The 22,508-nt window shown below is 44.1% G+C and overlaps 1 protein-coding gene across 1 annotated transcript in view; it reads left to right on the top strand.

Moving 5' to 3' along the window:
• Positions 1–22,508, top strand: part of COG4 (component of oligomeric golgi complex 4) — a 32,751-nt gene that overhangs the window by 5,810 nt on the left and 4,433 nt on the right. Inside the window, exons 4-14 of the mRNA XM_072636584.1 lie at positions 62–236; positions 989–1,182; positions 3,136–3,241; positions 3,728–3,885; positions 4,664–4,722; positions 6,956–7,089; positions 12,648–12,766; positions 13,765–13,931; positions 14,975–15,140; positions 18,857–18,919; positions 21,599–21,715. Of these exons, the coding sequence (XP_072492685.1) occupies positions 62–236; positions 989–1,182; positions 3,136–3,241; positions 3,728–3,885; positions 4,664–4,722; positions 6,956–7,089; positions 12,648–12,766; positions 13,765–13,931; positions 14,975–15,140; positions 18,857–18,919; positions 21,599–21,715 (1,458 nt within the window). The remainder of the gene's footprint in view (positions 1–61; positions 237–988; positions 1,183–3,135; positions 3,242–3,727; positions 3,886–4,663; positions 4,723–6,955; positions 7,090–12,647; positions 12,767–13,764; positions 13,932–14,974; positions 15,141–18,856; positions 18,920–21,598; positions 21,716–22,508) is intronic.

Below are 22,508 nucleotides of genomic sequence, written 5' to 3'. Positions count from 1 at the left end.
TTATCTTTTGGAGAAATCACAGGCATTGGAGGTAGTTTCTAAACACCAGGTTTCTTTATAGAATCGCCTCTACCAAGCCATCCAGAGAGCTGATGACATCTTAGACTTGAAGTTTTGTATGGATGGGGTTCAGACAGCTTTAAGGAATGAGGATTATGAGCAAGCAGCTGCTCACATTCATCGCTATCTGTCTCTGGACAAGTCAGTCATTGAGCTTAGCCGGCAAGGCAAAGAAGGTGAGCTTTTCTCACCATTGTGTTGGTAGCGTCTGCAACTGGATTTCCAATTCAGTTCTTAGTACTGAACAAAGGAAGCATGTGCGAGCTTAGAGGAGGGAATTGGGTGGGATGGGGCATGCAGAAGTCGTATGATTATAGGTTTTAGAGCTAGAAAGAACCTCTCAGCTCTTATGGTTCAATTCCCTCATGGACAGATAAGGAAATGGCAGCCCAGAGCACTATGCAAGGTTACCCCGCTAGTGAGTAGCAAAGCTGGGATGCAGATGCAGACCTTTTGGCCAGCTTTTCTCAGTACTTTTCTCTTGGCTTTGAGATAAAAAAGCAAGTGATACTTCTGGAACACAGTCACTAAGCTTCTATTATGACACCATTTAAATTGGTACTAGGCATAAAACCATTGCGTGTACCAATAAAATATCTTTCAGACTATGTCTCAGATACCTTCTCTTAGCAGGCGAATTATGTAGCTTCCCTGGTCTTTGTTAAGAAAAAGTGTCTTGAAAGTCAGTTTAATATGGAAGTCAGTTTTAGGAAGAGGTCTAGGGAAAATGTATGTAAGAATAGAAGTGAAACTGAGAATGGACTGGATTGCACTTTCTGTTCTTATCCCATTTAGGGACCTTGTAAATCCCCAATAATAGCATAAGGTGATTGAGCCTAGACTCTTAAAGGTCTTGGGCCTGATAGTAAAGAACTTATTTATGTTCATTCTTCCATTTCTCTTGTCTTTCCTCCCACCCACAATACAGGCAGTATGATTGATGCTAACCTAAAGTTGCTTCAGGATGCTGAGCAGCGTCTCAAGACCATTGTGACTGAAAAGTTTGACATCGCCACCAAGGAAGGAGATCTGCCCCAAGTGGAGCGATTCTTCAAGATCTTCCCTTTGTTGGGTTTACATGAGGAAGGGTTAAGCAAATTTTCAGAATACCTGTGCAAGCAGGTATGAGCTCAGGCAGTGCAGCTGGGAAGGATGGGAACTCCGGCCTCGGATGGGCTGAGATTCTTGTCTGAGGCTCCTCCCTCTCCCCAGTAGGCATTTTTGCATCCCACCCTTCTTCCACCTCTTGCTCATTCCCCAAAGCAGGATGGATGTGCTCTCTGGATACTTGCTAATACCTACCTCTTCCCATAGGCCAGTAAGAAACAGACCCTTTCCCCTTTCTTCCACCTCCTTGATAAGAATTGAGGCAAAGCAGACCAGAGATTTCAAAGGTGACTTCTTCAGCCACCAAAGAACAGTTGCTCTAGAATTAGAGAACCCAAATTCAGATCTCACCTCTGACTTTAACTGTCCTCATGACCTTGGGCAAGTCATTTAACTTCTCTGAGGTTCAGTTTCCTCATCTCTTAATTCCAGGGGTTGGACTAGGTGAACCTACAAAGTTTATCTTATAATTACCTTATAATTCTAGGTCTGTGATTCTATGATCCTGAGTAAATAACTCAACAAGAATAGCCCTTTGTACTAGAAATTCTCCATCAGGATCCTGAGATTGGTGCCAGCTGAGATTTAAGGAGCTCTACCCCTGGGCAGCTAGAAATACTTCTCCTAATATTGAAGATTCCCTGATTTGCTCACTAATTGAATGGAATTGGCAAGTTAGACTTGGGAAGACCACTGAGGTATTTTGCTTGGTAGTTACTATAATATGTCTTTACAGAACGTAGTAAAACTCAACAAACTAATTAAAGTTTAAAATTAACATCAGATTAGAAGTAGGACAGAAGGTGAGAAGGAGATACCATATGCACCAGCTTCACTTTGACCTATTCAGAGAAGCCATTGATGCTGAAAAACAGGAAACGGAAAAAAGACAAGATTCTGGCCTTGGGTGTAACTATTTCCTATAAAAGTTTAACTGTTATAAAGTAGTTGCCACAATAGGGATGCCCAAAGGCACAGAAACTGTATTAGCAAACCCTTGATTTCTTTGTCAGGCCAAGATAGGACAGCCAGATACCATGAGTTTAGAACACAAACTCATTATGAAACATTTTGGAGGTGGTTTGCAGAAGGTTATATGGAGCAGCATCTCATAAAATAGTGAAAAGCAGGGAAGACAAAAACAAGTCTGCAGAAAACTTTGCAAGAAACCCAAGAGAGCATTCACAGGTAAAACTGGCAGGCAGTACATAAGCATAAAATGGAAAGGATTTGTCAGCATTTCTAGAGTCTGTTTTCATCATCACTGGCAGCATCATCACATTTGGAGAGGCCCTGCAGATAGACAGTGAGCTGAGTAGGAGGAAGAGAGCAGAAGATTGTGTAGTGCTTCTAAGAGTCCCCCCTTTTAACACCAGTACTCTCCCAGTGATACACTTTGTAGTGTCAAAGGTGGAAGTGACTCTCAGGGTGGTGGAAAAGTGATTGCTGGGTGCAAGTCAGATGTCCAAGAAGAATAAGGCATATTGTCAGGGAAATAAAAGTTGAGAAGAGGTGGTCCAGTCCCATAGCAAGTGGACATGCTGAGTATTTCTCTAGTACCCCCAAATGCATAAAGGCCTGGAGGAAAGCCTCCGTTACATCACACAGAATGAGAAAGCACAAATAAACTGGTCTCTGCTGCTAAAAGTAAGACCCACATTGACCGAATCATAGATCCATTGATATATGTGTATGTGTGCACATATGCACACATAGAAAATGCTAACCTTTGCAAATTGAAAATGAACTGCCTCTGTGTTCTAGATCCTTCTTTCCCTGGATTGTTTTAAGCAATCTAGAATATAGTAGAGACAACTTTGTGCCCTGTGCTGGCCATGTGGAGAAATGGTGAAATTGGAAAAGACAAGTAGATCCAAGGGCCTTGTGCCAAGGAGAATAACAGTAATAGCTCAGGCAAAGATACAGTTGGCATTTGGCTGGTTTATTTTTGCTTCTGCTTTTCTTTAGGTGGCTAACAAAGCAGAAGAAAACCTGCTTCTTGTGCTAGGAACAGACATGAGTGACAGAAGAGCAGCCGTCATTTTTGCAGATACCCTAACGCTCCTCTTCGAAGGTAACCCTCTCTTCCCACCTTCCTGAAAAATGGAAACATTTCTGTTATCCTATTAAAGAGCTTCATTTTAGGATTTCTTCTCTCCCCTCTTTGTTTTTCCAGTGGAATTAATCTTATTTTTAACCTAATCTGCATAACTTGCTTTATGCCAAGCAGGAATGAAGGAATTTATATATTGACTTTTTGAGGGAAGTATTTCTTCCTACCAAGTAGTTCTTTATTTCCCATCAGTCAGGTCCTAGGGCTCATCTGATGTTTTGACCTTCTACAATTACTGGAAACAAATGCTAAAGCAGTTTAATCCTGTGCTAAATTACTAGAGAGAAAGTCACTTTGACCAGGGAGTAAGAACTGAGTCATTGCTCAGTTTGTAGTCTGGCTCAACTTTGGGTGAAAGAGTTCAGAGTTGCAGTGGACAAGAGGAAAATTGGCTTCTTTTTGGCGATATGAACTTACATATCCAGCCTCTTATTTTATCTCACCCAGGAATTGCCCGAATCGTTGAGACCCACCAACCTATTGTGGAGACTTACTATGGGCCAGGCCGCCTGTACACCCTGATCAAACACCTGCAGCTGGAATGTGACCGACAGGTGGAGAAGGTGGTGGAAAAGTTCATCAAACAGAGAGACTATCACCGCCAGGTAAAGGGTGAGAGTGGGGCAGATGCCAGCCCAACCACATCACAGGAGTGGCTCACTCCAGCCTGGGGTGGGCTCAGAGTTAACGGTGTGGATGGGGCAGCGAAAAAGGCCTGCACCTCTGTACAAGAATTAAAACTGCACTTGTCTCTCTTGAAAGAATGTTGTTCCCCAGCTGAGGCCTGAGAAGGAAAGACATGAAAAGTGTTAAGTTGTTAATGTGGCCTCACTAAAGCATGGTAGCTAGACCTAGCTCCTTTCTTTACTGCTATATGACCTTGGGAGAGTCATCTGACCCCTTATTCACAAATGTCAAACAGGAAAAATGCCCCTGCCCTCTTGGGCATTATAAGGTTCTTGAAATGAGATCATGTATGCACAGGCACCATGCAGAGACCCTGGATGGTAGTACAAATCTTGTCAAAACTGGTCTGTCATTGAGAGTTGAATGTGATTGAATGAAAATGAAGGTCATAGAAATGTACCATTTATTCCAGAACTTAGTGTTAGCAGCACTTGGAACAGAGAATCCTAGACCTTGGAATTCACTACTCACAAATCAAGTGCTGCTCCATCTTCATCATTTTGAGTACAAGATTTATCTGAGAACTCATGAGCATCACAAAGAGCCAGAATTAACCAACTATTTGGTCATTACAGAAAGCAAGTGACAGGCAGGCCAACAGGGTATACCCAAATATTGTCATGATAAATAAGTCTATTGAGAGCTAGCCGGTTGGGAGCTGGCTAACAGTGTCCTCATCTTTCCTTGTAATTGTAGTTCCAGCTTGTCCAGAATAGCATGATGAGGAGTTCAGCAGCAGAGAAAATTGAACCAAGGTAATGAACCTTCCCTTCTTTAACCCATAGGAACTCTGTGGGGCAACAGGAGGACACAGAACCTTTTCCAGGACAACATGATCTTTACTTTTCAAACCCATCTTTTAGAAGTATTTCTTATTCCTAATTAGTGTTGTTGTTGTTTTATGCATATGGTGTTACTTTTCACAGTGAAGTTAAGCCTAATAATATTTCTCTGTTTGTGTCTTTCTCCAAATATAGTATATTAGTCTCTTCGTCTTGAGATATCCTTATTTGAATTTTTGAGACTCTACAATATGTCCTTGGCTTTTTTTTATTTGGACATATATTTTTATAGAAAAATTATTTGCTATACTTTATTTTTCTTTTCATGAGAAACCACTTTTATCAGTTTGAGGTAAACCTTTTTTTTGCTTGCTAAGTTGCATTTGGAACAAAAAAGGTTAACTGTGAAAGTCCAGGATTATTGGCATGTAGCAAATGGAAAATTTCCCGATTTCCTGATACCATCTGCTTTGATTCTCTTATCACTGAAAGTTGGGACCTGGGAACCCTGTGAAAGGTGCTATAACAGTAGGGAGATATGTGTGGGAAACAGAGGTTTTTCATGGTACATGAAAAAGATGGGATTCTTCTGTTGCCTTGTGGATTAGAATCATAGGATCTTGGGGTAGAAAGAGCTTTAAGGATCATCTGATTCAACCCCTTAATTTTACAAAGGAAGAATCAAAAGCCTGTAGAGGGTTAGCAATCTGCCTTAAGTAACATGGCTGAGTAGTGATATAGGGATTTGGGGGTGGAACTTGGAAAGGGAGGGGAACTGGTCCAGACTTAAGATGTCATCAGCACAGGGAACTCCTGGTGTGAACACAACCTCCTCTGATGTAGATCAGCAACTCGTCTGTACATTATAAGCTGAGAGAAATGAATAGAAGAAGCATTTAGTAATAAATTAGAAAATTGCCCAGTGCACTAAAAGGTTCAGGGGCTGCTGATAGTCATACATGTAATTTATATCAGATACAGAAGGGACAGCTAGTGTTGCAGTGGATAGAGCACCAGCACAGGAGTCAGGAGGACCTGAGTTGAAATCTCACCTCAGACATTTGACACTCACTAGCTGTGTGACCTTGGGCAAGTCACTTAACCCCAATTGCTTCATCCTGGGTCATTTCCAGTCGTCCTGATGAATATCTGGTCACTGGATTCAGATGGCTCTGGAGGAGAAGTGAGGCTGGTGACCTGCACAGCCCTCCCTCAATCAAAACAAAGTCAAGTGCAAGTCATGTCATTATTTCTCTGATGGCATGGTCTTCTTTGGCAACGAAGGATGAATACACACAAATCAGATACAGAACCTGAGTCTTGCTCCAAAGCCAGCCCTCCATCCACTATACCAGAAGCCTTCATACTCCTGGAGGCCATAGATGAAAATGTAATTGGGAAATATTGAACAAATTTTTTTAAAAATACATTAGAATAGTGTAAATAAATGTTAATATGTGATTTTCTAATTCAACATGTGGCCCATGCTGTCTCTCCTGCACAGCACAAAATAATGAGTTTGAGGCTCTATGTATTCCTGAAAGGAGGTGTGTAAAAAGTAGATCTGTACTGTCAAATAGCTCTGCTCTTCCAAAAATGGGGAAAAGATGTTTGCCCAGCCAGTGCAGACCTTCCTAATCATGGTACTCCCTTTTTAGTTCTGTGTCTGTGGTTCATCCCTAAGGCCGAGACACTTGATGAGAAGCCTAACAAAGTTCTGCCTTGTAGAGGGAAACTAAGCTAAGTCTCGGAGGGCCCCGCACTCACTCAGATGAGGCGTTTGAGACCTGGTGGTTCAGGGGAAGAGCGCTGAACTGAGTCAAGAGACCTGGATTCTCCTTGACTTTGTACCTCTGGCCTGCGCTGTGTCCCTCCCAGAGGAGACAGTGAGAAATAGGGAAAAATGCACAAACATAAGGTGACCTGACATGGGTCAGACAAGCCAAGGCAGCCACAGTTGAGATCATTGTTTTTGTCTCCATGGCATAAGTAAAGACGACTTGTCAGTTCTGCTCAGCACACTCTTGGGGCCTTAGACTCTCAGTGCTGCTGATTGTAGGTGTTTTTTGACCTTCAGAGCTTCCTGTGGGAGATAGAGGTTCTCTGGCTGATTCCTGGCCCTCAGGGCCCTATAGGGGGTGGGAGTCAGACTCTGTTCTTTCTTGTTGTGTGTCCCGCTGCCATAACATTTTCCCCTGCTTCCCAGGGAACTAGATCCTATTCTGACAGAGGTCACCCTGATGAATGCACGCAGTGAGCTGTACCTGCGCTTCCTCAAAAAAAGGATCAGCTCTGATTTCGAGGTGGGCGACTCCATGGCCTCAGAAGAAGTGAAGCAAGGTAAGACCCCCTTCAGTGACTGGGCAAAGAGCGGGACTTTCTGAAATCTTATTACACTATTATAAAACACAATAAGCGCACTTAGCTGTGCTGGCCTAGAGAGAAGAGCTCTGAGTAAGGAGGAGGTGAAAGGAGAACTCCTCTCATCCTGCCCCTTTATTTTATAGGGGAGGAAACTTGGTCTCCCAGAGGTTATGATGTTGGCCAAAGGTCACAAAAGGAGTAAGCAGAGGAACAGGGACCAGAATGTAAAAATCTGATACTTTTTACACTATATCACACTACATGCACCTTAATCAGTATCTTGGATACAGACATGTTTATCAAATGTGTAGGTGAGGGACCAAAGCTGTGAGGGACTCCAGATGAGAGAAGATTCAGAAATACATCAGACCTGGCACATGGGCGCATAAATACTTACTGCTTGATTGTTTGGGCCAAAGTTAATTAGATGAAATTTGAAAGGCATAAATGTAAGTTCTTATACTTTGATTTAAAAAAACAAGTCCAAGATGAGGGGGTACATGGCTAGACAACATTTTCTCTGAAGAAGATTTGGAGGTGTAAGTGGACTGTAAGCTCATTATGAATTGGCAGTTTGATGTGGCAGCCATGGAAGTCTGCCATCATCAGCTCCTCAGGAGGGCCATGATGTTCACTATGAAGGAAGTGATAGATGGAACTGCTGTTTTGGGTGCCATATTTTAGGACAGTTGTTGATGGAGAAAGAGGCTTAGGAGCACCTGGAGAAGACCACAAGGACAGTGATGGCCTCAATCCAGGCCTTAGAAGGAACAGTTGAAGGAAGTAGGTGGCTAGCCCAGAGAAAAGATGTCTTCTGGAGAACATGAGGGCCGTCTTAAGGTGTTTGAAGGGTCATTATGTGGAGAAGGGCCTCAGAAGGCCAAGAACAATGGGGGGAAGCTGTAAAGGGGCAACTTTGACCTTGGAAAGGCCAAAGAAAAACTTCTGGCAATGAGAACTGTCCCATGGGGGAACAGGCGTCCTCCAGGGGTGGTTAGCTTCCCCTTGTTGGAGGTCTGCAAGCAAAACTGGAGGGCTGCTGTCAGGTGGGTCATAGAGGAAATTCTTGTGTAGGTTTGGGGTAACCCCAGGGGCCTGGGAGGTGCCACCCAACTCTGAGATTGGGTGACTTCCTTTACTGCTCTGTTTTGTGGTTGTTAGTCCCTTTGTTGCTAACTTGAAGGGAAAGTTGAGCCAACACACAGTTGGGAAGAGTGGAGCAGAAAAGGAATGCGCAGCTTTCAGAGATTTGGTGTACAGCACTACATTTGCTCATCTGGGTCAGAACACTCACAGGCACCAAGACTGGTTTGATGAAAATGATGGGGAAATCCAGAAGCTGTTAAATGAAATGTGAGAACTCCACAGGATTTACCAGCAGGATAGTTCATCCGTCTCTAAGAAGGCAGCATTTAATTCCATCAGAAGTAAAGTACAAGCAGGGCTTAGAGAGATGCAGGATTCCTGGCTCAGTAAGAAGGCAAATGAAATTCAGTTTTATGCTGATAGGAACAATCCAAAGCACTTTTATGATTCCTTGAAAGCTATTTATGGACCAAACTACTCAGTGCTGATGGAGCCACATTGATTAGTGATGAGGACATGATCCTAGAGAGCTGGGCTGAACACTTCCATAGTGTTCTCAACAGACCATCATCAATCAATGCTGAGGCCATTGACCATTTACCTCAGGTTGAAATCAGTCCCTCCTTAGCTGAACTTCCAACTAAAGAAGAGGTTTCGAGGGCCATTAGGCTCCTTTCATGTGGCAAAGCACCTGGTGCTGATTCTATTCCAGCTGAGATTTACAAGGTAGGAGGACCATTGCTCATACAAAAGCTGATTGAAATTTTCCAGGTTATATGGCAAGAGGAGGTTGTTTGCCAGGAGTTAAAGGATGTCTCCATTTTCCATCTCTATAAGGGTAAACAAAATAGATTTTCCTGCGACAATCACAGGGGGATCTCTCTCTTAGTCATCGCTGGCAAGATTCTTGCTAGAGTCTTCCTTAGCAAGCCGATCCTTCACCTGAAAGATGGTCATATACCTGAGAGCCAGTGTGGCTTCAGAAAGGGCCGAGGAACAGTCTATATGGTGTTTGCTACTCGACAACTCCAGGAGAAATGCCAGGAGCAGAACAGAGGTCTGTACACAACATTTGTAGATCTGACCAAGGCCTTTGACACTGTTAGTCGTGAGGGCTTATGGAAAATTATGTCAAAATTTGGTTGCCCAAAAAAGTTCATCAGCATTGTATGTCAATTTCATGATGGCATGTTTGCCCGGGTTCTGGATGCTCTTGTGCCTTCCCAATCATCAATGGAGTGAAATAATGCTTGCTCCCATGCTTTTTAGCATGATGTTTTCAGCCATGTTGTCAAATGCTTTCAGTGAGGATGAACATGGCATCAACTACCATACTGATGGTAAACTCTTCAATTTGAAAAAGCTACAAGCCAAGACCAAAGTGGAGGGAGTGTTGGTGCCTGATTTTCTGTTTGCAGATGATTGTGCACTCACTACAGCCTCTGAAATTGAGATGCAGCAAAGTGTGGATGAGTTTTCTGCTCCCTGTCCTAATTCTGGCCTGATAATCAACACCAAGAAAACACAGGTACTCGGTCAGCCACCACCATACCATCCATATGTGGACCCATCGGTTACAACAAATGCAGAAGTTTTGAATGCTGTGAATAAGTTCACTTACCTTAGTAGTGTTCTTTCTAGGGATGTACATGTTAACAATGAGGTTGGCACGTGCATTGCCAGAGCTAGCTCAGTGTTTGGGAGGCTCTGAAGAAAAGTTTGGGAGAGAAGAGGTATTAGACTGACTACCAAACTGAAGGTCTGCAGAGCTGTTGTGCTGACCTGATTGTTATATGCCTGTGAAACATGAACAGTAGACCAGTGCTACGCCAGGAAACCAAATCACTTCCATTTGAATTGTCTAAGGAAGATTCTGAAGGTGACCTGACAGGATAAGGTACCAGACCCTGAGGTCCTTGCTCAAACTAAACTGCCAAGCATTTAAACCATGCTTCAGAGAGCACAACTCCAGTAGGCTGGCCACATTGTTCGAATGCAAAATGTATGCTTGCCAAAAAGTCTTATTTTATGGAGAACTCGCATGGGGCAGGTGATTACATGGTGGTCAGAAGAAACAATACAAGGACACTCCCAAGGTCTCTCTCAAGAATTTTAGATTTGATTGTGTGACATGGGAGACACTTGCACAGGACTGCCCAGCATGGCGTGCCCACATCAGAAAAGGTGCTGTGCTCTGTGAGCAAAGCAGAATTGAAACAGCACAAAGGAAATATAGGATGTGCAAATTTGGAGTAACCACACCAAATGTTCACATGGATTGTCTGTGCCCAGTCTGTGGTAGAGCATTCCAGGCTCATATTGATCTGATCAGCCACAGTTTTACACACTGAAACTTCACTTTATCATGGTGATGTCATTTTGGTCCTCTTCAAGAACAAAGGACAACAACCAACCAACTAGCTCCCATTGTTGTGTGTTTTTCACAGGGATAAGTGTCTGTAAAGATTAGGCATCATAAATAGTCTAGTGCCATTTATGTTTTTGCTTTTCCCATACTTGAAAAGACATGTATCTTTCAGCAAATATTAGGGAAATAGCCATAGAGTCCCCTGCACTTGGCCTCTTCAAAGACCTAGCCTTCCAGTCACCTCTATGTGTGGCCTCAGTGTCACTCTAGATTCTTCTCTTTCCCTCAGTACCTACAGTCAGTCGTCATGTCTGTCCATTCATCTCCTCAGCCTCACTCATATCCAGGTTCTCTGCTCATATGACCATCACCTTGGTCTGGCCCTTATCTTCTCTCACCTGAACTAGCACAGGCCTTGGTATCCCCAGCGCCTAGCCCTGTTCCTGGCATATAGGTCTTTAATAAATGCTTGTTTGGTCAGTTAATGTGCCCCGGTAACTCTAGCCCTGAATTAATATTAAAGAGATGCACTAGGGGATGATGCTTTTTGCTGTTTGTGACTATTATATTTGCTCAGCTCATGGAGCTGAGTTCATTTACTAGCCTACAACTACTACAACTAATACTAGTACTACATTTAGGAATCTGCTACAAACATAAGCAAGTCTCCTCCCAAGATGCTTAGAGCCTAAAGAGCTTAACACTATTCATATTTGAAGCACTACTGAAATGTGGGGTGTTATCGTTGTTGTCTCAAATTGTCCAGTAGCTTTGCTTTTCTGCTCTGGTCATTGCTGTGGATCTGCTGCCCAAGTTTTTCTAGTAATAAGATGCTCCTTTTGTCCTTCCTGGAGGACAGGAGCTATTTCTTTGGTTCCCTTTACTAAGTGGAGAGGGGTCACTATCAGGGTCATAGTGGTCTTTGTGCTTTCCAGAATCAGAGTAGAAACTGGACCTGTTAGTTTTCATTGTTTCCACATAGCAGCTAGTCCATAGTTTTTGGCTCTGTCTCCAGCTCTAGTCATTGGTTAATGATTCTTCTCTTACTTTGGAGGATTTAGGAGAACCAATACCTCTGGTGTGAGGACCTGTCAGTCCTCTTCAGGGATACTTATCTACTTTTGGTGTCCGCCTGTCACCCAGTTCTCACCTATGGCTCCAAGAGGCTGTAGCATGCACAGTGACCACACCCTGCTAAAACTGGCTTGGCCAATGCTAACCTATGTTGAAAGTAACCCCTCAAACCCTTTGGTGAGTGAAGATGTCTTCCCCAAGCATATGAAAACTTTCCCTGGCAGAATGGATGGATGAAAATAATTTGTTCCCATGGCCATGAAGGTGACTGAAGCAGGCTCTGGGGAGTCCTTAGAGTTTGGTCAGACATCGGATGCACCAAGACATAAGGGCATCCACTCCAGTCAGCCTGACTTTTGTTCTGCCATGGACTTTGATGACTCTGGAAGAGAGAAAGGCTGATGACTTTGTGCGCCTCTGTTTCACTTAATCCAGTTCATAAGCAAGTCAGGACATCACCCCGTGACGTCATTGGTCCTCTTTGAAAATGAAGGATGAACAACAATGTTTTCTGTACAGTCTCAAATATCTTCTTTTTTTCTTGAGAGCTCCAGGGTTTCTTCTGATTTGAAGTTTTAGAAAGTTAGTGTGGCTAAAAGGTAGAAGCTGCTCTGCATCCATAAAAAGGTGATTAATCAGGTTCCCTCCCCTTCCTCTCCCTACAACTCTTGCGTCTTCCATCTCCTCACTTTGTGCTCCATCCTGCAGTGCAGGGAGCCTGTCCCTGCCAGCCTGAATGTCCTCTTTCTCAGGTTTTATAAGTGGTCAGTGAGCTAACTGTGAAGAGAGATCTTGAGCCAGAATGCTCACCATTTGGGGCAGGCATCAAGTAGCCTCAGGCTCAGGACCTCACTTGGCCTGAATGTGAATCTGATGAAATGCCAGTGGCCCTAGGACTTTCCAGCATAGCTCCCTTCATCAGCTTTCAGTTTGGGAACAGTAACCATTTTCTTTTTTCTCTTTCAACACATTTTTATTTCTCACACCTTATTGATTATCTCTGTAGAGCATCAGAAGTGTCTGGACAAGCTCCTCAACAACTGCCTCTTGAGCTGTACCATGCAGGAGCTGATCGGCTATTACATCACCATGGAAGAGTATTTCATGCGAGAGACTGTCAACAAGGTAACCCATGACACCTTGAGAGACAAGCCTTCTCTTTCTGAGCAGCCGAGGAAGTCAAGGAGCAATGTAACATTTTGTGGTCCTGCTCTGGAAGCAGGCTTGCATGCCAGCTGCCCTGGGACAGCCTTGGAGTTTCTGCCCCCTACAGATGCATGTTCCTTTAGCTTATAGGAAAAAGGCAGACCTAAGGATTTTATTGGTACCAAGAATTCCTAGTGAAGAAATGCAGATATCCTGCATCTTTAACTTTATAGTTTTATCAAATTGTCTTTTACGTATCACAGATTGTTGGTACAGGGTATCAGCTTAAATGACTCCCAGGTCCTTGTGTCCATGAGGGAGAAGGGGAGGAGAGCCTCACTAGTCCTGGCTGGCTCTGAAAGGGGGTGCCACCAAATCCAGCTAGAAGTGAGTTGTTTCCCTGCCTCAGATGTCTTCCTACCCTAGTCCAGATTTCCTTTAAATGTAGATCTGTTTATGTTGATCCCCTAATAGTGAACTCCCATTGCTTCTAGAAGCAAACTTAAGACTCCTCTGTTTAGCTTTTTAAGATCTCCACCTTCAAACTGTAGTGACTGCCTTCTCCACCTCATATGTGTATGTGCATGTGTGTATACACACATACATGGGTATGTACATGCGTGTTGTCTGCCCCAATGAGTTCCTTAAGAATAGAATCATTACACAGTAGGCACTGGCATATAGTAGGTACTTAATAAATGCATATTGATTACTTGGTGTTTGTTGATAGAAAACCCTCAAATGTGCTTTAAGACCCCAGTTATAGTCAAAAGCATGTAAAAGTGACTGAAATTGAGAAGGAAAGATGTGGGCCAAGGCCAGGCCAGTGTGGCCAGGCCTGGGTAGCACAGAAGAACCTGAACAAGCCATGGAGAAGGATCATGGTGAGGTATACTTAGGACCATCCCTAACCAGTGGAATTCAGACTCTGTTGGTCCCTAATGAATCCTTTTGCCTTGACCCCTTTGCCTTTTTAGGCAGTAGCTCTGGATACGTATGAGAAGGGCCAACTGACTTCCAGCATGGTTGATGATGTGTTCTACATTGTCAAAAAGTGTATTGGGCGGGCCTTGTCCAGCTCTAGCATCGACTGCCTCTGCGCCATGATCAACCTCTCCACCACAGAGCTGGAATCAGATTTCAGGTATTGTCAGACTCCTTAGCGGGACGCTGTGCTTTTTAGATCATGTAACTAGGTACATGAGGGGTAGTCTATGGGTCAGGCAGAGTACGTGCGTCAGCAAGTATTTTGGGGATCCCTAAGCCGTAATTTTCGATGTGGATTTTGTTGATATTTACATTCTTGGTTTATTCCTGATCCATTTCTCTTCATTTTTTCCAATTTCTTTGGTACTGGATGACTCATAAGTAGCCTTGTGTCCTGTGCTACCTCAGCCATCCCTAAGTCAGTGTCATGTGACAGGGCTGGATTGGTTGGGGGAAAGAAGGTAGAAGGATACCCAAAGTAGGGGAGAGAGGAGAACAGTTCTTTCAGGTCAAGAAACAGCCTCAGACCTCAGTTATGAGACTCATTGTTTCAGGAAGTTAGCTAGCAAGTGAGGAAGGGTTTGGAAAAGACCAGTCGCTTTTATGGGTCATCCTTGCCATCTCTTCTGTTTTTGGAAAGAGATTGTCATCACTAACTCCTAAAGTGCTCATAGAAGTAGAATAAGAACCAGGAACATTTTTTTACTGTTGAAGGCAGAGGACTCAGGGAAAAGTGGGGGGAAGGGTGCATCCCTGTTGTATGGCCACAGCAACATGTTAGTACTAACAGGGATGACCCAACTCTGGTCCCACTACAAGAGCAGCATGGTGGCTGGTCACTGAGCAAAACCAAGCCCAGGTGGCACTCAGATTGCTGGGAACCAGTGGAGAAGCTGGGCAAACATCTAGGACCTGATGGCTGAGGATCCATTTCAGTGAGGGGTTGATCTTATTTTGTTACCTTTCCCCAGAATTGATGTTTTGGAAAGGGCATTTGCTTTCACCTTGGCCATTACGGATCAGCAGTTCTGTAATTTAAGAGTCAAGCTCAGAGAAGACACAGGTTGGCACCAGAAATGGCTGCACTCTCTCCCTGTGGGAGAAAGGTCTTAGTGTGACCAGGGGCATCAAGAGTGGGAAATGAGGGGTTTGGGGATGAGCCACCTCGCTGCTCTCACTCTATACTCTTTTGCTCACCAGGGAGGTTCTGTGTAACAAGCTGCGGATGGGTTTCCCTGCCACCACTTTCCAAGACTTCCAGCGAGGGGTGACAAGTGCCGTGAACATCATGCACAGCAGCCTTCAGCAGGGCAAGTTTGATACCAAAGGCATTGAGAGCACAGATGAAGCCAAGCTGTCTTTCCTGGTAGGTGTGCTCCCATGGCTTAGCTGTGGCCAGGCTATATATTCCTTGAGGTTGTTTCGGAGTGGATGGGGTAGAAGGGAAATAAAGCCAAATGACCCCTAGCAAAGTAAATGTTCTTGGGAGAGGTTGAAAGCCAAGACTTTGTTCTTATAAAAATTCTGCAAAATGACATGGAGGAATCTTCCATCTGTTTGGAGAATGAGCTCCTAAGGCTACATCCCCCACCCCACCCCAAGCTTCTCAAAGTCTTCCTTACCCATAAACATGTCCTCAAATCTCCTGAACCATGATAGCAGAGCCTTTGCTTTGCCAACAGTTTCCAGCTCTGCAGTGTTTTCTCTCTGAATGCTTAGCCCAGGGCTTCCATCTAAACTCTTTAGGGAGCCTGTTAACAGTCTCAGCATCACTTCTGTGCCACCTTTGCCAAGACTCCTGAGCACATCTCTGTTAGGAGAGCCTGGCACAGTGGGCAGTCCTCAAATCCTTTTAGATGCCACAACACTGTTATTTCCAGTCAGTCAGTCTGCCACAGCAGATAGGACCCTCTTAAAACAGTGGCAAAGTGGCATCTTAGCCACATTTGACAAGAAGGAGAAAGAGATTTATAAAAAGTATCAGCTGACCTGCAGCTGAAAAAAGAACCAGAGTCCTAATTCCTTGCTCAGTTCACTCATTTTCACTCTGCTTTAGTCATATATAGTATGCTGTTTTCTCTTTCATGTCTTAACTGTGCCTGCCCACGTTCGTTTGAGTCTGACTTCCCTGTGTCCCAGTGGTTCTGACTGTGCAGAGGCAGAAGTCTATGTACTGATGCCTCCTCATTTCTTACTCAGGGGGAGCCCACGGTTACTCTTCATCTCTTCAAGCCAGGAATGGGACCTCTTTCTCTGACTAGATATTAAGCTGGGATGGCCCATCTGTTAGCATGAAAGAGATTAGCTCCAAATAGGTTTCCTTTCTGGAGGTTCCTGTAAGTGAAAAGTGTATAGTGTAGCATGCATGGGCAGAAGCTGGCATAAGCGTCAGCATCAGGGCCCCCATATCTTTGTATAAAGGCTTAATGAGACAGACGCCAGAAGACAAGCTATTGAAGATCAAGGCCATTGGTTTTATTGTGTTAAATGCTTAGTGACAGGTCTCCAGTTAACCTGAAGCAAAATACTTAAAATGTCTTCACTCCCACTTCAGCTCTCGATTTTTCTTGTCACCTTGTCTCATTTGGCTGTCAAGATGAAATCCCGCAATTGTCCTGACATACCATTTGTTGTGAGCAGAGTGACAAGCCCAGGGAGCTGAAAACCCTTAGGAGGGATTCTCCCTGCAAAAGAAACTTTGAAGTCAATATCATATGAACACAACTCAGTTTCTCCTTCTTAGCAAGTTTTTTTAAAAACTTTAATAGCACTGAAAACAGAAATTAATTCACATTTTTTCAGATTATTTGCAGCCATTTAAGAAAAGTGAATGACTTTAGGAGGTAATTTTTTAAAATTTTATAGTAATAAACTTAATAACTATCAACAAAAGCAAAACTGTATAAACATATAATTTGTATAAACAAAGGGCAAAATCTCACCCAAAGCACCTAACGTTAAATAAAGCAGAACCAAAATTATTAACAAGCACGTAAGATGCTTTGTGTGGCCCTCACAGGCCTGTCCAAATCCACTACCTCTTTTTTTCCTTTCTTTTTCATCTTTTAAAAATGTAACTGTAGTCATTATAAATATGTACAGTTCTGATTATGCTTCATTTCATGAAGATTTTCTTCCAAATATGAAAATATGTTTCATATTTATTGTTTTCATGACACCATAGTATTCCATTCTGTTAGTATTCTGTAGTTTATTAAGTCTTTCTCCAATTGTTAGAAAGATTTGGTCTTAGAAATCAAGCAGCTACGAATAGATAGATCATCTTTCCATTTGTTTGAGAGATTGAGTCCTAACAGTGGAATTACTGGGTCAAAACTTTTGATGAGTTTTGTGACTGTTATTGACAAATTATTCCCCAGAATGTTCTCACCAGTCTGTAGTCCCAGCAATAGTCTACTTTTGTCAGATAGCCCTTAATGCCCTGAAAGCATCTTGTGCTTATTTTCCTTCAGTCATCATGACCAAGAAGTCACTGTCCCCTATGAGGTCATAGCCTGCCCCCAGGGCTTCTGGGATCACAGAAAGTGATTCTCCTCCCCGTTCCCCTGCACCAGGCATGAGAATTCTTGCAGTCAGAACAGTCACAGAAGTCTGCGTCACCAACATCGTTTTTCATTTTTGACTGGCAGGAATGAAAAGGTCCTTTGGGAAAGGCTGGTCACCTGTATTGCTCAGAGATCTGAGATCATCCCTTGAGCTGCCCCAGGCCCGGCTTCTCAAGCCTTCTCCATCCAACCATCCTGCTTCAGGCCTTTCACCTCTTCCTTGGACTGTGGCAGTAATCCTGGACTGCTCTTCCCATCTCTATTCCCTTTCCCTCCCCTTATTCCTCATGCCCCACTCCATCCTGTCTAGTCACCAAATTAATTTTCTCAAAGTACCACCCCAGCCTTGTCACTCTGACTTACAAACTTCCAGAGACACCTCAGGGACCATGCTCAAGTCCCCCCACCATCCAGCTACTACCAGTATTTCCAGCTTATCTCTCCCTGCTCCCCTGACCATACCCCTATCACACGAACTCATCACTGTCCCCTCTGATCATCTCCCTGTATTCATGTTCTTTCTCTTCTGGGGATACTCTGACTTCTCCTTCCATCTGACATAATCTTAGCAATCTTTAAAGGGGAGGGCTCAGCTGGCATCTATTTCTGTGGCCACCCTACCTAGAAGCAATCTCCCCCTCTGAATTCCTCTAGCAGTTTGTACCTTTTTGCATCATTTTATCATCTGCAGACTTCTATTTGGGCTTCCCTTGGCTCTCATCTTCAAAATGAGAACTTCCAGATACTGTGGTTAGAATTACTCACACATCCTGTCTCTTCTTTAGATGGTAAGCTTCAGGAGGGCAAGAATGATGTCTTAGTGATTCTTGCAGTCTCTTCCAGATCCCTGTTCAGGTTCTTGTCCATAGTAGGTACTAATTAGGTCTCAAATGAAGGAATGGAACAACCAAACCCTGACCTAGGGTTGGTGATCTGGTGCTCCTTGGCTTGCCCAGCCCATGTTTGCATCCCAGCTAGTTTATAAAGAGATGTGGTGACCATTACTCCTCAGAAATGGGAGTGCATTGCCTTTGCTGTACCACTGGTCATTGCTGGCCTCACTGTGGGAACAAAACTTGTTTGCTGACCTTGTCAGATACTCATCCTGACTATTTTACCTTTTTAGCAAAAAAGTACCTACTCCAGATGAGGCAAATAATGGGGTCTCCTTACTGTTGTTGTGTTTGTCCTTCGTTCTCAAAGAGGACCGTGACGTCAAGATGATGACATGACTTGCAGTTGACTTTGATTTGAGTAAGGGAGGGCTATGCAAGGTCACCAACCTCACTTTCTTCTCCTGTGACATCTGGATATGCATCAGGGCAGCTGGAGATGGCTCAGGAGGCATTGTGGGACCCTGGCTCTTTCAGGCATCCTTACCCTTCTGAATCCTAGTTCATCCCCTTAGGAAGATATCTTCCCTTGCCACTTAAAATTTATCTGGCATTCCAGTGGGGGGCAGTGAGATTTGTGCCCCACTTCTAAGCAACTCTGCTTATCTTTCTTCACTTTCCAGGTGACCTTGAACAATGTAGAAGTCTGTAGCGAGAACATCTCCACTTTGAAGACAACGCTGGAGGTATGTTGGAATCATCAACCTTCAGTACCTAGTACTTCTGTGTTAGGGACTATGATTTTCTCTGGTATAAAGCAGGCTGCCAGGCACATTGATGAGTAAGATTGCTTATTAATGATGGTTGATAATCACACGATCATAAGTTTAGAGCCAAAAAGGGCTTTAGAGATGGTTGGGTCCAACCCTTTCATTTTGTAAGTGAAGACACTGAGGAGGAGGTCACATAGCTGGTAAATGCTGCAGCCCCAGCACCTTGGCTGTCCTGTCATGCTTCTTTTCACCAAACTCTGGGAAAAGCTGGTTGCTAACATTTTATTAGCCAACCAAGTGCCACGTCGCGGTTGCTTTGTCAAGGATCAGGAAAGGAGAGTCACCCAAATGACCTTCCTGCCCCTGTCCTGAATAGAAGAACTTAGTGGTGTCTGGCACAAGGCTAATGACCAGGGAAGAGCAGTGATTCGACTCAGCCATCAGAGCAGAGCAAGCCAGAGTCAGGAGGGCACTGGCTACTGGGACGCCTTGGTGCCCCTGAGAGGAAGCACAGATAGGGGACTGGGGTGCAGATTTAAAATCAGTCACAAAGCATTTATTAAGCACCTACTGTGTGCCAGGCACTGGGCTAGGTACTGAGGACACAGACAAAAGTAAAACAGCCCCTGCCCTCAACGTTAGCTTATAGCCTTAACAGAGGAAGCAACATAAGTGTATACGGGTAGTTTGCAGACTGTACTAACAGGTAGACAGACCAAGCCCTCATCTGAGCTGAATCTGAATCAAACCAAGGATTCAAGAAGTGGAGTGAGGTGGGAGAGCTCCTGGCCTGGGGTGCAGCCAGTACCAACTCACAGAGACAGAGGATTGATGTGTGGATCACAGAGTGCATAGGGGAAAGTATGAAGGCAGGGGAAGTGGAAAGGGGCCAGGTGGTGAAGATCTTTACATGCCAAATAGAAATGTATATTTTATCCTGAAGATTAGAGTTTATTGCCACTATAGTTTGTCAAGTAGTGGACTGACATGCTCAGTCTGTTTTGGCAGATGAGTGGCCACTGGCTCAGAGTAGGAAAGGGGCCTGAGACAGGAAGACCAAATGGCAGTCCAGGTGAGAGGTGATGTAGGACTGTACTAGGTGGGAGCGTGGGGAGCATATGCTAGAAACGTGGAGGTAAAAAATGGCACATGGTGTAGGGCAGATGAGGATTCTAGGACACCATGGCCACAAACCTACTGGACCCAAAAGGATGGTGGTGCCCTTCACACTAATTGGGAAGTTTGGAGGGGTGGAGGACTTGGTGGGGGAAATGATAAGTTAAAGATAACTACTGGACTTCAGTTTGAAATGACCAATAGGCAGTTTGTCATGTGGGCCTGGAGCTTGGGAGAAACAGTAGAGCTGGATGTGTGGATCCAGTAATTATCATCTGCATAGAGATGGTACTTGAACTAATGTGAGCTAATTAGGTCACCGAGTGCAAGTGTAGAGACTGCCGAATAGGCTCAGGATACAGCTTTGGGGTTCTGACTGAGGTAGTGAATCAGCAAAGGAGACTGGAAAGGTATGGGCAGATCAATAGAATGAGGGCCAAGAGAAATCAGTGTTAACATGTCAGATGTGTCCAAAGAAACAAAATGGGGGATAGACCTGTCACCTCCACAGCTCTAAACCCTGGTGAGTACTTTGGAGGGGATGAGGCCCCTTCTCAAATGTATCAGTGCGATTTAAAAGATCATTTCAGTGTTCCAGTTTAGAATTCATCTTCTCTGTTTTAAGAATTCCTGACTTTTCCCTTTTATCTGTTATCATAGTATTGTGATGATAAACCATTCAGGAAATCATCTAAACTCAGATTTAATAGGTTGGTTAGCCTGGTACCACCAAAGAGGAGAAAATGAAAGAGAATTTCTCTGGTTAGAACTGGAACATCATAGGATCTCCTAAAAGGCTGTTAGAAGGCTGGAGGTGCAGCAGGGTCCTCAGGGTCATCTAGCCGTACATTAGATCAACACACGTCTTATGTTTAGAGTGCACACTCCCTTCAGCTTCACAGCTGATGACAGAGGCCCAGAGACATGACATGATGTGACTTATCCACATCCCACAATGGCAAAGGCAGGTATGCCTTAGGGAGCCAGTGAAGTATAGTGAAAGGACTCTGAATTCAGTTCCTCTCCTCAGACAAGTCCCCTGCCTCTCTGAATCTCATCAGAGATAATAATACTTAAACTGCCTAACTCACAAAGTTGTTGGGAATGTCTAGAAATAAAATGCTTCATCAGTCTGAGTTGTTGTTAAGTTGTAAAAGCAGCTCTAAGAACCCCCGGACAGCAGACCTGTCCTGCAGCTCTCTAGGACCTCTCCATTACGCAGCCAAGACCAGAAGCTTTATGTCCTGCTACTACCTCCTATGAACGCTGGGGATACAAATGCAGCTTCTGTTCCTAGCACATTGGTTTCTACAATCTTGAGATTCACAGCATGAGAAATGGAGGCGCTGATGCTAGTGGGAGATTGGGGAGAGGAAAAGGAAAGTCTCTCGAGTCTCATTTCAGTCCCTTCTAACACATTCCATCCACTCCTAGAGCCTCTTGTATGAGAATGCTTGGTGCCATCCTCATTTGTCAGATTGGCATCTCTTTGGCTTCATACTTAAATATGTACTTAAGGTTGTTTCTGTCCCCCAGAGTGACTGTACCAAGCTGTTTAGCCAAGGGATTGGAGGGGAGCAGGCCCAGGCCAAATTTGACAGCTGCCTGTCTGATTTGGCTGCTGTATCCAACAAATTCCGAGATCTCCTACAGGTAAGTGCCTGGACAGGCTTCATCACCCTCCCCACTAGGACCAGCGAGCCTCTTGGTCAGGATCCCATCTGTCGCCTTGAGAAAGCTGTCACTGGCATACACTCAAACTGCGGTGCCTCATTGCACACAGCTTAGGAAGGAAACAGTGGTGGCAGGAGGTGGCATTCACAGCTACTGATGGCTGTCTGCCATGCCTGGACCTCCTTTCTCATCTCCACCTGCTGGCTTCAACTCCCAGCTAGCATTTCCCCTTCTACAATATGCTTTTCCTGATCCCCTTTCACTGTGGTGCCTTCTCTCTGTTGATCATCTTCAGTTTATCCTGTTTGTGGACAGTCGTTTGCATGTTGGCACCCCATCAGACCTAGCTCCTGGAGGCAGGGACTGTCTTTAGCCCCTGTCTCTATCCTTTGCACTTAGTACGGTACCTGTCACATAGTAAGTAGGTGCTTAATAAATGTTCATTGACTCACTGACTTGACTGTTTTTAATCTAGCTAGCTGGGAACCACAGTCATTGAACTCACAAGGATCCTTAGGAATAAAGCCCCAGTTGTTTTTTTTAATGAGTTTTATTGATGCCTTTTATTTTTACATCACATTTTTGGATTACATTACATTCCTAAATTCCCCACCCTGAAATTGAACCTTCCCTTGTAACAAAAGAGAAAAAGTTAAGTAAAAATAATCCATATGGTGCCGAAATTTTTTTTTAAAATAGATTTGTATTGATACCTTCAGTTTTTATATTGCTTAAATGGCCTCCTATGTCCCTGTCCTCCCAGAGCAGTTCC

The sequence above is a fragment of the Notamacropus eugenii genome, chromosome 1, assembly GCF_028372415.1.
Source record: "Notamacropus eugenii isolate mMacEug1 chromosome 1, mMacEug1.pri_v2, whole genome shotgun sequence".
Taxonomy (NCBI): domain Eukaryota; kingdom Metazoa; phylum Chordata; class Mammalia; order Diprotodontia; family Macropodidae; genus Notamacropus; species Notamacropus eugenii.
Note: the sequence above shows the minus strand (reverse complement) of the source record. Positions and strands in the feature narration are given on the sequence as shown.